Below are 15,995 nucleotides of genomic sequence, written 5' to 3'. Positions count from 1 at the left end.
GCACACGGTGAAGTCCCTGGAAGATGGTTCAAGCACACGGTGAAGTCCCTGGAAGATGGTTTGAGCACATGGTGAAGTCCCTGGAAGATGGTTCAAGCACACGGTGAAGTCCCTGGAAGATGGTTTGAGCACACGGTGAAGTCGCTGGAAGATGGTTCAAGCACACGGTGAAGTCCCTGGAAGATGGTTCAAGCACACGGTGAAGTCCCTGGAAGATGGTTTAAGCACATGGTGAAGTCGCTGGAAGATGGTTCAAGCACACGGTGAAGTCCCTGGAAGATGGTTCAAGCACACGGTGAAGTCGCTGGAAGATGGTTCAAGCACACGGTGAAGTCCCTGGAAGATGGTTCGAGCACACGGTGAAGTCCCTGGAAGATGGTTTGAGCACACGGTGAAGTCCCTGGAAGATGGTTCGAGCACACGGTGAAGTCCCTGGAAGATGGTTCGAGCACACGGTGAAGTCCCGGGAAGATGGTTCGAGCACACGGTGAAGTCCCTGGAAGATGGTTCGAGCACACGGTGAAGTCCCTGGAAGATGGTTCGAGCACACGGTGAAGTCCCTGGAAGATGGTTCGAGCACACAGTGAAGTCCCTGGAAGATGGTTCGAGCACACGGTGAAGTCCCTGGAAGATGACCTGAAGCCACCACGAAGTCCCTGGAAGTCTGAAGCCTCAGCGAAGACCTCCCACCTTCTGAAAGCTGCTTCATGGAGGAGCCATGTGGATGAAGCTCCACCTACCATGCGATGCATGTGTCCTGCAGGGTCTGGTAGCTGGGGGCCTCTATCATCTGCTTCTCGTCGGATGTCCGTGAGCTGAGCAAGGCCCTAAAGGCAGGTGCTGACTTTTGCATGTTAAGCTGCTCCAGGGGGGTTCTGGACTGCCGTGTTTTCCCATCGCAGAGAACCGAGTGGTGGGGAGGGGGGGCCGGGGTGAAGGATTCTGGTTGGACCTTCATTTGCATCCCATTAGCAGGATGCAAATCGGTTTCACTGGGATTCCCAACCCGCCATGGTGGGCAGCATTGGAAGATCCCGCTGTCATGTCATGCCGGCATGAAAATGATTTTTGGACCTCCCGCCAAATTCTCCCCCCCCCTTGCCTACCATTGATCCTCCCAGCAGGGGCATGGAATTCCACCCATAGTTTCTCCTTATCAACGCCATCAAATCCTCCCAACGTTCTAACCTCGATAGTATTTGTGGAGTAATGGAAGAGGAAACCATTTAGACATTTCCAGCAGTTTGTTTTTTATTTTCACTTTCAGCCAGATCACTCATTAGAGAATAATCCCCATCAAGTATCAATTTTTGTGCCTATTTTGGGGCATTAATTTCCTTCGATCCTTTGCTGAAGGCGGCAGTTCCAACAGGAACTCAGCTCAGTGCCTCACAAAGTGATTACTGGTCATGTGGGCATCGCCACATTGAGTTTGACCACGGAAGCACCACATTCAATATATTAATTCACAAGGTTGTTTAATGCCTAGATGTCACCAAATGAATTGGTGGCACAAGGAGCTCATGTTTTGAGCTACATAAGTTCATACTCATAAAATATATAATCAGCAAATATGCATTATTACAGATAGAAAGATCAAGGTCAAAATTAAAGAGGCAGTTAAGTGGGGAAATGTTTGGTCATCGCCCCTCGGGAAGGATATAGACTTTGGGGGGAGATGCAGTGCAGATTCACCGGGGCTTAAAGAGTTAAATTACGAAGACAGGTTTCATTGGCTGAACTTGTAGTGCTTTGGGTATACGAGATCCGGTTGAAGTATTTAAAATGTTCAAAGGATTTGATAGTATAGATATGGATAAACTGTCTCCTATGGTGGGAGAATCAAGAAGGAGGGGTTATAATTTTAAAATTTGAGGTAGGTCACCAAGGAGTGAAAACGTGGAGCACTTTTTCACATAAATGTTTGCAGAAATCTGGAATTCTTTCCCCCAAAGGCTGTGGATGCTGGAACAATTTGTACGGAGATGGTGGGTATAGTGGTAATGTCACTGGGCTGGTAATCCAGAGGCCTAGGCTCATCTTCTGGGGATATGGGTCCAAATCCCATCACAGCAGCTGGTGGAATTTAAATTCAATTAATAATTTAGGAGCGTAAAACTAGTTTCAGTAATGGTGACCATGAAACTATTGGCGTAAAAACCCATCTGGTTCCCTTTGGAGAAGGAAATCTGCTGTCCTTACCTGGTTTGGCCTATATGTGACTCCAGACCCACAGCAACATGCTTAACTCTTAACTGCCCTCTGAAATGGTGTGGCACTCGGCTTAAGGGCAGTTATGGTTGGGCAAAAAATGTTGGCCTTGTCAGCAACACCCATACTCATGAAAGAACAAATAAAAGAAAACAAATGGAGCTTTCGCAACTGAGGTAGTTAGGGTGTTACAACTGGGATGGGAGGAGTGCACATTTTATCCAGCCCCACTACTCTGCATGTCACACCATTTGCTTAAAGTTTAATTCACTCACTAAAATGGCCAATTATTTACCTTTGCTACTGTTAGATGCAAAATAAAAGAGACTCAACCAAGCTTCTATCAATAAACTCAGAATGATTGATTTATTATAAAACAAAACTTTTTTTAAAAACAAGTTGCAAAAACTGGTTAACACACAAGCATGCTTTGGAAGTATAACTAATGATCCCTTTTAAAAATACCCCAGCACTCACTCACACACAAACAAACAAAGGACAAACAGATAGGGTCTCTGTGCAAAGATGGGCTTTGGAGGATAGGCATTATAAAATAAAGGACAACGTTTTCAGGGTCTTGACGCTGTCGATCTGGAGCTCCCTCATGTGAAGACGGGCCACTGGTCCCAGTAGTTGTCTGGAGGTTCTCACCAATGGAGCTTCGGCATGGCAGAGAATATTGGCGGGTTAATCCCTCTTGTCTCAGCCTCTCAGGTTTCCATAAAACAGACAAGCTCCACTGAGCTGAGGATTCTTAGCTGAATGCTGAATACCACTTTATTTCAGGCAAGGCAAGGCAAAAAGGCAAGCTGGGCAGCTTTTACTGTCTCAAGTTCAGTCCCAACTGAACTCAAAAACACAAATCCAAAACTTAAAGCTCATCCCTGTCAGGTGATTTCCAGTAATTCACTAGCCTTTTGCCTTTAAACCAGTTTTCTTTTCCATCAATTAAAGTAATTTCAATGCAAACAAGCATATAGCTCTCCCCCATCAAGTGCCATGCTGATCAGGTGATTTCTTGGAAAAGGCTTGTTTGTTGAAAGTTCCAAGATGAACTTCTGACCTTTTTAAAAGAAAACTCCAGGTCAACATCCAAAGGTCCAAATAATGCTTTGTCCTTCCAAATTTTAAATGAAAAATCTAGTTTGTGAAGATATGGTTTTTCCAACAAGAGATACGAAGAGTTGGGGTTACAGGTCAGCCACCACCCGACTGAACAGCAGAGGGAGGTGCGAGTAGTTGAATTTTCTACTCCTGTTCCTAGCCTTTCTATGTTCCTAAATACCATTTCTCAGCATGTACCTTCCACTTTAACCACAACCTGGAAGAGCAGCTTCACTGTAGCAGAGTGACAGCAACCTTTCAGTCTGACATCGTTAATCTACCAGAAAGTTTTGACATTATTTGCATTCAACAATGTTCATGTGCGCACATCCTAAAACTGAGCAACCTTTAGGAAAAGCACACTTTGTTTTAACTTACGTGTTTTCACAAGCTAGTTTTATGATTTTATTCATAACCTACCCCTATCACCCCCACCACCCAACCAAATTCCCCACCTCTGTGGGCTGCAGCAGATTTTTTTCCCAGTTTTAGGATGTTTGAAGCTATCAAAATTCAGAATTATGGAGAAATATGCAGGTCGCTTTGATGTCATAATGCTTAAGGTAACTAATTTTGTAATCGCAAATGTTTGAGCATTGCGGTTTAATGGTAATTGACAACAATCACGTCAGTTGATCACTATTTGTGATATCAAATGATCACAGAATCACACAGTGCAGAGAAGAGGCCCTTCGGCCCATCGAGTCTGCACCGACACGTGAGAAACACCTGACCTAACTACCTAATCCCATTTACCAGCACTTGGCCCATAGCCTTGAATGTTATGATGTGCCAAGTGCTCATCCAGGTACTTTTTAAAGGATGTGAGGCAACCCGCCTCCACCACCCTCCCAGGCAGCGCATTCCAGACCGTCACCACCCTCTGGGTAAAAACATTTTCCCTCACATCCCCCCTAAACCTCCTGCCCCTCACAGTTAGTGATAGTTGAATGATTGTTTTTGAGCACAAATGGTATCAACTGATGACTAAATGATTGCTTTTGAGTGCAATTGATGTCAAATGAGTGCAGCTGAACGTTGTTGAATACAGATGATGCTAAATGATGTGAAATGTTTCTGGTTGGGGGAGGGTTGCTCTGTGCGGTGAGTCTGTGTATGTTTGGAACTGGGCTGGGATTGCCCAAACTCATTTTGCATTTGAACCGTTTGGTCACTGGGAGGATACCCTTATTTCATCAGAGTCTGGAATAGATTCAAATCCAAATACTAGGGGGGTGAAGGACAACATTCACCAGCCTCTCTACTGCCCAATGGTCCTGGGCATTATGATTCAGGGGCAGCTGAAACTGAGGTTCTGAAAGAATCAAATGAATTCCAAGTGCAAATAAAGCAAGATAATGTTGGTCTCTGGTATTGAATAAACATTATTGTACAAAGAAAGGAGTTTGGATGCGGGCGTGGGAGTGGGAGTGATTTCTGCTTGGAGGCGGGGGGGTTGCGAGATGGCTGACCACATGTGATTTTGCGCTGTTCCGCTCATTACTTATGCATTTGCGAGGAGCTCGCCGAATCTCACAGCGGGGATGGACAGGAAGTCACTGTGCCCGCCATTACCATGGGTTCGAAGCTCCTGGCACCATATTTAAAGGGCCCCTGGGCGGCCATTGACTCACTGCACGCCAGGAGCTTCAGTCTGGCTGTCACTCATGACTCAACTAGGGTCTCCCAGAGCAGAAAACCTGCGGCGCCATGGTTCAGCAAAGCCTCCCTGGCGATCCCCCTCCAGGCTGTCCAGGAAAGGCGGGAGGTACTATTTCCTGTGGATGGCAGCAGGAGGCCCTCCTGTCTTACCATGGCAGCCTGGATGGAGGTCGCAGGGGAGGTTAGCGGCCGTGGGTCCAGCGCAGAGACACCCAGCAGTGCAGCAAGAGGGTGAATGATCTGCTGCGCTCCGCCAGGGTAAATGGCACCATCTACTCACTGAAAACTGACACTTATAAGGACATCGGGCAGTGTAAGTGTACGGGTGCACAGGGATGTCAGACAGGAGTCTGGGTTGCAGTACTCACCAGCAGATGGGACATGTGCACTGAATGTGCAGCAGCCACTTCATGCTCTCAATCTCGATCAGTTGCAGGACGTCCTGCTTGTTAATCACTTACTGGGGAGGCCTCAGGTGCTGGCACAGGCATGCATGCTCCTAAACAGCTCGTGCACCTGTTGGGATGATGCTCAATCCTTCTGTCTGGTTGCAGGACAAATACACCCACAACAAGAGGAAGTGTGCCAAGACTGGAGGTGGCATTTCGGACATTCATGCCCTCACCCCTTATGAGGAGCAGGCCACCAAGCTAGCTGGGGAGGAGCAGGGCCATACCCGAGCTGAAGGTGAGATAAGACTACCCCAGGAAGCCAGGGAGGATGCTTCAGTCTGCAGTTGTCAGCTGCACCCACAGAGTAAGACATTTGTTTTCATTAAGGGGCCTGTTTACACGTCCACTAAACCTTTCTTTTCTCCATTCCATGTACCAGCAACAAAAGGGGGCAGCTCACCCCACAGACAGAGCACCAATAGCTCCATCTCCAACCCTGCCTCTGAGGAGGATGCCTGAGAAGCCTGTGAAGATGCACTGTCATGGCATCCACCTGCACCCTCCATCAGCGCGGATACACTCACCTCGCTGGGTCCATGTCCTAGAGTAGGATTGGGATCACAATCTGGTGAGCACATGACAGATACTGATCTGCAGGTGGTGGAGGAAGTGGCAGCCGAGGTCTTTGACACTCAGAGGGCTGCTGGAGACCAGGCCCCTGTTCAGCCACATGCAGATGACAAGCCTCCGGACTTGGCCCTAGGGAAACTGTTGGAGATGCAGAGACAGGCAGAGGGACATCAGACAGAGATGTAGAGGCCATGCGCAGATTGGACTGAAGGCTGGAGGAATCTGTCCACATTTTGTCTGCTGTCATGACTCTGGCATGTGAGCGCTTGGCTGTCTCCACCGCCTCCATGCAAAGATTGGCAGTTGCCTTGGAGACTCAGGCTCAGTCTGGATATGCATTCAGACCTGCACTTCATCGCTCTCACCATGGGTGCAGTGCAGCAGCAGCTAGGTGAAAGAGGGACAGGGCACCTCGACCTCCATCCAGGGGCCTTTCTCCTCAGGGTAGTGCCATCGGGCACCCACAAGGGGGAGGGGCACCAGGCAGGCACCCCAGGGGTTTCATCCCAAGGCACCCAAGGGTGCCCTGCCGCTTCAACTCCCCTCTGCCAGTGACCCCCCATCACCTCCAACAGGTCAGGCCAAGGAGGGTGCACCTGCACCTGTGCGGGAGACCCTTAGCAGGCCGGAGCCCTCTAGGCCTCGGGCCACCAGAGGCCGCCCGCCAAAGTCATCACAGTCGACAGGGTGTAGCAGTCAGCAGGCTGCCTCCACCTCAGCTGTGGATGTCGGGGCTGCACTTTGAGGTTGAGGTAGGCAGAGAAAGATAAATACGTTTTGAAGGCACACAGGTGTCCAATTGTTGTATATAGTTTTGGCATTTGTAAATACATATTAACTTGCATTGTTTGGAAGTTTCCTGCAATTCATCTTGTCGCCAGATGCTTCAATGTTTGTGGGCGTTTAAGGGTGTGGAATTTGGGGCCCGATCAGAGTCTTACAATGAGCTCCAGTAAATTAACTTCTCTCACATTCTCGCTCACATTAGCGATGAGTCAATGATCCCACAGGTGCATGGTTAAGCACTGGCCATCTGTGTGACTCTCCTGCCTGGACACACATCATACAAGCCAATACTCACAGCTCACCATCTTCCGATGTCTGAAAATGGGTTCAGCGAGATCTCTGCACTGTCTTTCCTGCATCTACTGCTCCTCCAATCATTGCTCTGCTCTCAGTTCGACCTTCGAGCAGCTTCATGGTTGGCTGGCTTAAAAAAAAATTGGAATCACAAAGCTGACCTTAGGTTGGAAACAGCAGCGCAGCAACCTCAGTGACGCTGACACAGTGACACTGACTCAGTGAATCTGACTCAGTGACGCTGACACAGTGAAGATGACTCAATGACGCTGACCCAGTGAATCTGACTCAGTGACGCTGACACAATGAAGATGACTCAGTATGCTGACTCAGTGACGCTGACCCAGTGAATCTGACTCAGTGACGCTGACACAGTGAAGATGACTCAGTAACGCTGACTCAGTGACGCTGACACAGTGACGCTGACTCAGTGACGTTGACTCAGTGACGCTGACTCAGTGAAGCTGACCCAGTGACGCTGACTCAGTGATGCTGACGTAGTGACGCTGACCCAGTGAAGCTGACTCAGTGACGCTGACTCAGTGACGATGACTCAGTGACGCTGACACAGTGACGTTGACTCAGTGACGCTGACTCAGTGAAGCTGACCCAGTGACGCTGACTCAGTGACGCTGACTCAGTGAAGCTGACCCAGTGACGCTGACTCAGTGACGATGACTCAGTGACGCTGACCCAGTGACGCTGACTCAGTGACGCTGACTAAGTGAAGCTGACTCAGTGATGCTGACCCAGTGACGCTGACTCAGTGAATCTGACTCAGTGACGCTGACACAGTGAAGATGACTCAGTGACGCTGACACAGTGAAGATGACTCAGTGACGCTGACTCAGTGACGATGACTCAGTGACGCTGACCCAGTGACGATGACTCAGTGAAGCTGACTCAGTGAAGATGACTCAGTGACGCTGACCCAGTGAAGCTGACCCAGTGACGCTGACTCAGTGACGCTGACCCAGTGAAGCTGACCCAGTGAAGCTGACTCAGTGACGCTGACCCAGTGAAGCTGACCCAGTGACGCTGACTCAGTGACGCTGACCCAGTGAAGCTGACACAGTGACGATGACCCAGTGACGCTGACTCAGTGACGCTGACTCAGTGAAGCTGACTCAGTGACGCTGACCCAGTGACGCTGACTCAGTGACGCTGACCCAGTGACGCTGACCCAGTGACGCTGACTCAGTGACGCTGACTCAGTGACGCTGACTCAGTGAAGCTGACTCAGTGACGCTGACCCAGTGAAGCTGACTCAGTGACGCTGACTCAGTGACGATGACTCAGTGACGCTGACTCAGTGACGCTGACTCAGTGACGATGACTCAGTGAAGCTGACCCAGTGACGATGACCCAGTGACGATGACCCAGTGAAGCTGACTCAGTGACACTGACCCAGTGACGCTGACACAGTGACGCTGACCCAGTGAAGCTGACCCAGTGACGCTGACTCAGTGACGCTGACTCAGTGACGCTGACTCAGTGACGCTGACCCAGTGACGCTGACTCAGTGACGCTGACTCAGTGACGCTGACTCAGTGAATCTGACTCAGTGACACTGACCCAGTGACGCTGACACAGTGAATCTGACTCAGTGACGCTGACTCAGTGAATCTGACTCAGTGACGATGACTCAGTGACGCTGACTCAGTGACGCTGACTCAGTGACGCTGACACAGTGACGCTGACTCAGTGACGCTGACCCAGTGACGCTGACCCAGTGACGCTGACTCAGTGACGCTGACCCAGTGACGCTGACTCAGTGACGCTGACCCAGTGACGCTGACTCAGTGACGCTGACTCAGTGACGATGACTCAGTGACGCTGACTCAGTGACGCTGACTCAGTGACGCTGACCCAGTGAAGCTGACTCAGTGACGCTGACTCAGTGAAGCTGACTCAGTGACGCTGACTCAGTGACGCTGACTCAGTGAAGCTGACTCAGTGACGATGACTCAGTGAAGCTGACTCAGTGACGATGACCCAGTGAAGCTGACTCAGTGACGCTGACTCAGTGACGATGACTCAGTGAAGCTGACTCAGTGACGCTGACTCAGTGACGCTGACTCAGTGACGCTGACTCAGTGACGCTGACCCAGTGACGCTGACTCAGTGACGCTGACTCAGTGACGCTGACCCAGTGACGCTGACTCAGTGACGCTGACCCAGTGACGCTGACTCAGTGACGCTGACCCAGTGACGCTGACTCAGTGACGCTGACCCAGTGACGCTGACTCAGTGACGCTGACTCAGTGACGCTGACTCAGTGAATCTGACTCAGTGACACTGACCCAGTGAAGCTGACTCAGTGACGCTGACTCAGTGAATCTGACTCAGTGACGCTGACTCAGTGACGCTGACTCAGTGACGTTGACCCAGTGACGCTGACACAGTGACGCTGACTCAGTGACGCTGACCCAGTGAAGCTGACTTAGTGACGCTGACTCAGTGACGCTGACTCAGTGAAGATGACTCAGTGACGCTGACTCAGTGACGCTGACTCAGTGACGCTGACACAGTGAAGATGACTCAGTGACGCTGACTCAGTGACGCTGACACAGTGACGCTGACTCAGTGACGCTGACTCAGTGACGCTGACTCAGTGACGCTGACCCAGTGAAGCTGACTTAGTGACGCTGACTCAGTGACGCTGACTCAGTGAAGATGACTCAGTGACGCTGACTCAGTGACGCTGACCCAGTGAAGCTGACTTAGTGACGCTGACTCAGTGACGCTGACACAGTGAAGATGACTCAGTGACGCTGACTCAGTGACGCTGACACAGTGACGCTGACTCAGTGACGTTGACTCAGTGACGCTGACTCAGTGACGCTGACTCAGTGACGCTGACACAGTGACGCTGACTCAGTGACGTTGACCCAGTGACGCTGACACAGTGACGCTGACTCAGTGACGCTGACTCAGTGACGTTGACCCAGTGACGCTGACACAGTGATGCTGACTCAGTGACGCTGACCCAGTGAAGCTGACTTAGTGACGCTGACTCAGTGAAGCTGACTTAGTGACGCTGACTCAGTGACGCTGACTCAGTGAAGCTGACTTAGTGACGCTGACTCAGTGACGCTGACCCAGTGACGCTGACTCAGTGACGATGACTCAGTGACGCTGACCCAGTGACGATGACTCAGTGACGCTGACTCAGTGACGCAGACTCAGTGACGCAGACTCAGTGACGCTGACTCAGTGACGCTGACTCAGTGACGCTGACTCAGTGACGCTGACACAGTGACGCTGACTCAGTGACGCTGACCCAGTGACGCTGACTCAGTGAAGCTGACTCAGTGACGCTGACTCAGTGACGCAGACTCAGTGACGCTGACTCAGTGACGCTGACTCAGTGACGCTGACCCGGTGACGCTGACCCAGTGACGCTGACTCGGTGAAGCTGACACAGTGACGCTGACTCAGTGACGCTGACCCAGTGACGCTGACCCAGTGACGCTGACCCAGTGACGCTGACTCAGTGAAGCTGACACAGTGACGCTGACTCAGTGAAGCTGACACAGTGACGCTGACTCAGTGACGCTGACCCAGTGACGCTGACTCAGTGAAGCTGACACAGTGACGCTGACTCAGTGACGCTGACCCAGTGACGCTGACTCAGTGAAGCTGACACAGTGACGCTGACTCAGTGAAGCTGACACAGTGACGCTGACTCAGTGACGCTGACTCAGTGACGCTGACTCAGTGAAGCTGACCCAGTGACGCTGACACAGTGACGCTGACCCAGTGAAGCTGACCCAGTGACGCTGACTCAGTGACGCTGACTCAGTGATGCTGACTCAGTGACGCTGACCCAGTGACGCTGACTCAGTGACGCTGACTCAGTGACGCTGACTCAGTGAATCTGACACAGTGAAGATGATTCAGTGACGCTGACTCAGTGACGCTGACACACTGAAGATGACTCAGTGACGTTGACTCAGTGTCGCTGACTCAGTGACGCTGACTCAGTGACGCTGACACAGTGAAGATGACTCAGTGATGCTGACTCAGTGACGCTGACTCAGTGACGCTGACACAGTGAAGATGATTCAGTGACGCTGACTCAGTGACGCTGACTCAGTGACGCTGACACACTGAAGATGACTCAGTGACGTTGACTCAGTGTCGCTGACTCAGTGACGCTGACTCAGTGACGCTGACTCAGTGACGCTGACACACTGAAGATGACTCAGTGACGCTGACTCAGTGAAGCTGACTCAGTGACGCTGACACACTGAAGATGACTCAGTGACGCTGACTCAGTGACGCTGACTCAGTGACGCTGACGCAGTGACGCTTTAAAAAAATTCGGAACTGTCAGGGTGACGGTTTTGATTTTTCAAGAAGAATCTTTCAGGTCCCTCTCCCGGGCCTTGCTCTGATCCTTAGCCTGCTTCCCGTGTGCAGCCTCCACTGCACCCGTGCACCCTACCCCTTCTTCCAGTCTTTCCCAGCCTCCCATCTCCAGTCTTGGTGTCGCTTGGCCTACCAGCACCCGGTATGAGTCAAGCAGCTGAGACGGGTGAGTGTTCCTCAGGAAGGTCAGAGCAGCATCTATTCACTTCTAGGTCCTGGAGGAAGTCAAGCCTGCCAGGTACACGCCAGTTATAGACAACGGGAAATGTGAACATTGTCCGTCGGGAAGCTCGATCCGCCTTTACAGTCCCAAGAGCAGAATCCCTAAAGTTCATCCCGACATCAGGATACTAATTTTTGTCCTCTGGCCATATAAAGATCCCCTGCCTGCCGAGCTTCCTGTTGGTGGGGTCAGAAGATTCCCCCCAACGAGTCTGATTATAAATCCCCGTTGTGCAGTGTCTAGGAGTGTGATCTGCTCCTCCCCTCACATCATCTTATTGACAGCATTTTCTATCACTCTGGATGCTGCATATATAACACACCACAGGGCCAGTGAGGCTGGGGCTGGGAGACCTGGTGCCTGCAGCCAGTTTACAACAACTTGCATTCATACTGTACATTTCACATAGAAAAACATCCCAAGTGGTTTCATAGAAACATAATCAAGCGCTGGTGTTCTCTGGGGAGAAGGGGTAGAAAGCCAGGGTTGGGTGGCAAGGGGGAATGGAATGGCATGAAGTGATGGGCATGGGAAGAAGGACAGACAGAAGAATCATATTAATCCATTAGCTATTCCCCTGCAGTATCAGCTCCAGCAAGGTGTTAATGAGCCTAGTGCACAGATTTGTGCAGAGGTTCCTAGAGCCCAACTCTCTCATTGCTGCACTGAGATTCGTTACCCACCTCAGGCCTCTACGCTTGACAACACTGAGCCTGTCATCTTATTGCTCCCTTTGTACAGTAAGATGAAACTGAACTCTCCTCTACTTGCGGCTAAGACCTGGAATTTCCTGTCTGAATCTGGAAATTCCTCTCCTTCCTGCAGCAAGGCCTAATGTCGGGAAAAGCGCGAGAGCTTCCACCATGACACCTCGCCTCACAAACCGAAGATGTCCTTTGAGGTCAGTCTTCAGCTCAGTGACAGGTAACTTTCATCTAATAATTTTAACTGTTTTAGTAGTTGGCGTATGGGCAAGAAATTCTCAAATTGATGGTCCCTGCCGCTTCAGGAGTTGGATAAAGAGCGGTATCTCCTGCGGGGGTCTCCTCTGGAGCCCATTGAGATAAAACCACAACTTCCAGACTTCAGTGTAAGTCAGATCGGAAGTTGCAGTTCCGTTTCATCCCTCAGTAACAGTGAACTGCTCAGCAAGAAAGCAAACCCCAGGCCAACATGCTAAGATCACGGGCTAGACATTATGTTGGGTGAATGTGAATGTGCAAACACTTGATGCTTTTGTTCAAAATTTCTTTGGCTCTTCCCTTAATGAAGGAATTAGCTCTTTTAATGTAATCCATTTAAATTAAATAAGTTTATTTTTAAAAGTTACTCTTTAAAATAGCAGACAGAAGAACTTCCCAAAAAGAGTTAGGCATTCATCTGTTAATATTTGCAGTGCAGTTTCATGGCTCTGGTATGATGTGTGAATATTATGCTGTGAATATGAAGGGAATGATCTTAAACAACTGACAATTGGTACAATTGTTGATAAAAAAAGCGGTACTACTCAATCATAATGGGCAGAACTTAACATTCCACGGGCATGTGTGTCCCACCCAATTGGGCATAAATTCACACGAGAAGGTGTTGTGCTGACATCATCGTACACTCCTGCAATATTTCGCTCGGCGGGCGTACATAAAAGCTGGAGGTGCGCCCGCCAACAGTTAAGAGGGGAACTAAGCCCATTAATGGCGCAATTGACTCCGATTTTTCGCTGCCCGTCCAACCTTACGGTTGGCGGACGGGCGAATTGACCAGGCGACCTTTGCATTTTTCATCAAACTCCATCCAAGGGCGGGATGAGATTTCCATGCTGAAATAAAATAAAACAGCATCTTTCTCAGCTATATTTTCAGGCGGTTGATTATGATGCGTGGACACTTTTTTTTCAGCTTTTAAGACCTTTAGTTCAGCTTTTTCAGGTCTCCAGCTCCCTGAGGCAGCTGTCAGTCTTCAGGGAGTTTTCTCGCAGTGCCCACCCACGCCCACAGAAACAGCATCACCCCCACACTCTTCCTGCCCCCACCCTGGCAGCGCTGGGCATTTCAGCGTGTGTTTCACGCAGGCTGGGCGTTAATTGGCCAGCGTGAGGCCGCGGTCAAGGGCCAATCGCAGCCAGCGGCCTGTTTCCCGACCGTTCCCAGGCCCGCCCGCCAAAGGTAAAATTCAGGCCAATAAATTACACCGTATGGAATGGCTGTGGATTCTATATTGAGGCAAAGCCATGGTCAATTTGATAACATCCACCTGACCATGGATTTAAATGTCAATTTTAGTCGTTTTTTTATTGTAATGTAGATAGATTCTCTGTCTTAATTTAAATAAATGTAGAGAAAATGTTTTTGAATAGCATAACATGAGAAGTCTTGGTGCAATGAATCCTTTGCTCTCAAGATGTGATTTCCTTTGCCGATGGTATTTATTGCCCTCGTGTGGCTATTTTGCATTTTGCATCCCAAAATAATATTAAACTAAAAATAGCAACAGACCCATATCATTGAACATGGACCCTTCCCTAAATGAGCCATCAGGGAAGGGTTAATGCTGGAATCGAAAAGCATTGTTTAAGTAAGATCTTGAGAACGAAATACAAAATTTGCAGCTTCTCAAATATCACTTTGATTGAAAAGAATGATCACACCCATTGCTTTCCACAGCTGTGCTGGCTTCCATCCAGCCAATTCCCCAACTTCCAGGCCCGAATCTCCCTCAGCACCCTTGTTGTTTAGCTACCTAGTGTGTGCCTTTCAAAGGGGTAATGAAGCAGGTCAGAAGAAGGTTAAAAGTCCAGCCATTTCGCACACTCTGATCTCTTTTTACTCAGCAGAGGGACAAAGCTACAGGTTACAGGAGAGGTAACTTTGTGATGATAGCTGAAGCTATAGTGCATCCGGCTGTGAAATGGAGGAAGACATTGTCACAGGGAAGAATGAACATAAATAACAAAACAAGCACAGGATAAGTGGAATTCACCAAGGCTCCCTCGACAGCACCTTCCAAACCCATGACCACTACCATCTAGAAGGACAAGGGCAGCAGATAGATGGGAACATCACCACCTGGAAATTCCCCTCCAAGCCACTCACCATCCTGACTTGGAAATATATCGCCCGTTCCTTCACTGTTGCTGGGTCAAAATCCTGGAACTCCCTCCCTAACAGCACTGTGGGTGTACCTATACCACATGGACTGCAGCGGTTCAAGAAGGCAGCTCACCACCACCTTCTCAAGGGCAACTAGGGATGGGCAGTAAATGCTGGCCCAGCCAGTGACACCCACATCCCGTGAATGGATTTTTAAAAAGTAGAGAACTTGGGGAAAAATGCAAAGATGGCAACATTAGTTACCAAGAACAAACTGGAGCCTTTTGGCAGTTTACTGATTCTGGTGCCTCTGAGGTGCATTCGACACTTTTATTTGTCATTTTCTTTAAAACCAAAAGCCTCCTTAACTCCACATTTTAGCTGCAGCCTCTACCATGGGCTAAAGAGACTCATTACCTGACATTGGTTCTGATACTTCTTGGATGGGCGTCCAACGATATAGATTTGAGGTGCTGGCAATCCCAGGACGTTATACACTGAAATGTCTTTCATCGAACCATAGGCAGCAGAGATCTTGATGTGGGACTGCAGGGAGATCAAATTAGCAAAGCTGTATGTTATTGAAAAACAAGCAAGACCAGGAACAAATTAAGCTCCCTAAAAATAGATGGCTATATAACTTCAAGACTTTAAAAACACCTATTTTCCTCTTTGGACTTGACTGGGTTGTACCAGCCCCTTGGGGATGGGTTGGGAGGCAGGAAGGCTGGCAGACAGGCACGGGAAGGTGATGTGTGGCATGCCTTCCTGCCATCGTGCCACTTTTCCAGTATTGGGGAATGTGGCAGATGGCCTGCCCACCTAGAGCCCAACTGAGCCACTCAAGTGGCCAATTAAGGATCATTTCCCACCTCAGCTGGCATTTTACCAGCTGCTGGGGCCTCCTTTTAGTCCACTGAGGAGCCGCCCCTGCAGCAACTTTGCCACCTTTCCTCAGCATTGCCACGCACCTCACCAGCGCCTGGCTGCCAGCAGTGTGCTCTCATCCTCCAGGAGAAGTCCCAGCCCTGGCCCCCACCAGCAGTGAACGCTGCTGGCACTGCTGGGCTGCTGGCCCGCTGTGGGCTGGCCTCTGCCTTTAACAGGGATGGCAGCCCTGGCAGCAGCCAACACAATGCGGAGCTGAGTCCCACTGCCCACCGAAGTAGACCTGGCCCCCATTTTTGGCCCTGGTGGCTCGACACCTGCTGCCTCCATAAAATACCAGCCTTA

The 15,995-nt window shown here is 49.9% G+C and overlaps 1 protein-coding gene across 5 annotated transcripts in view; it reads right to left on the bottom strand.

Moving 5' to 3' along the window:
* Nucleotides 1-15,995, bottom strand: part of pitpnm3 (PITPNM family member 3) — a 545,233-nt gene that overhangs the window by 7,463 nt on the left and 521,775 nt on the right. For all 5 annotated transcript variants that reach the window (XM_078547946.1, XM_078547947.1, XM_078547944.1 and 2 more), the window contains one exon: nt 15,180-15,308. In XM_078547946.1, coding sequence (XP_078404072.1) covers nt 15,180-15,308 — 129 coding nt within the window. The remainder of the gene's footprint in view (nt 1-15,179; nt 15,309-15,995) is intronic.

The sequence above is a fragment of the Cetorhinus maximus genome, chromosome 9 (assembly GCF_964194155.1).
Source record: "Cetorhinus maximus chromosome 9, sCetMax3.hap1.1, whole genome shotgun sequence".
Lineage (NCBI taxonomy): Eukaryota > Metazoa > Chordata > Chondrichthyes > Lamniformes > Cetorhinidae > Cetorhinus > Cetorhinus maximus.
This window is presented reverse-complemented; position numbering and strand designations above follow the sequence as displayed.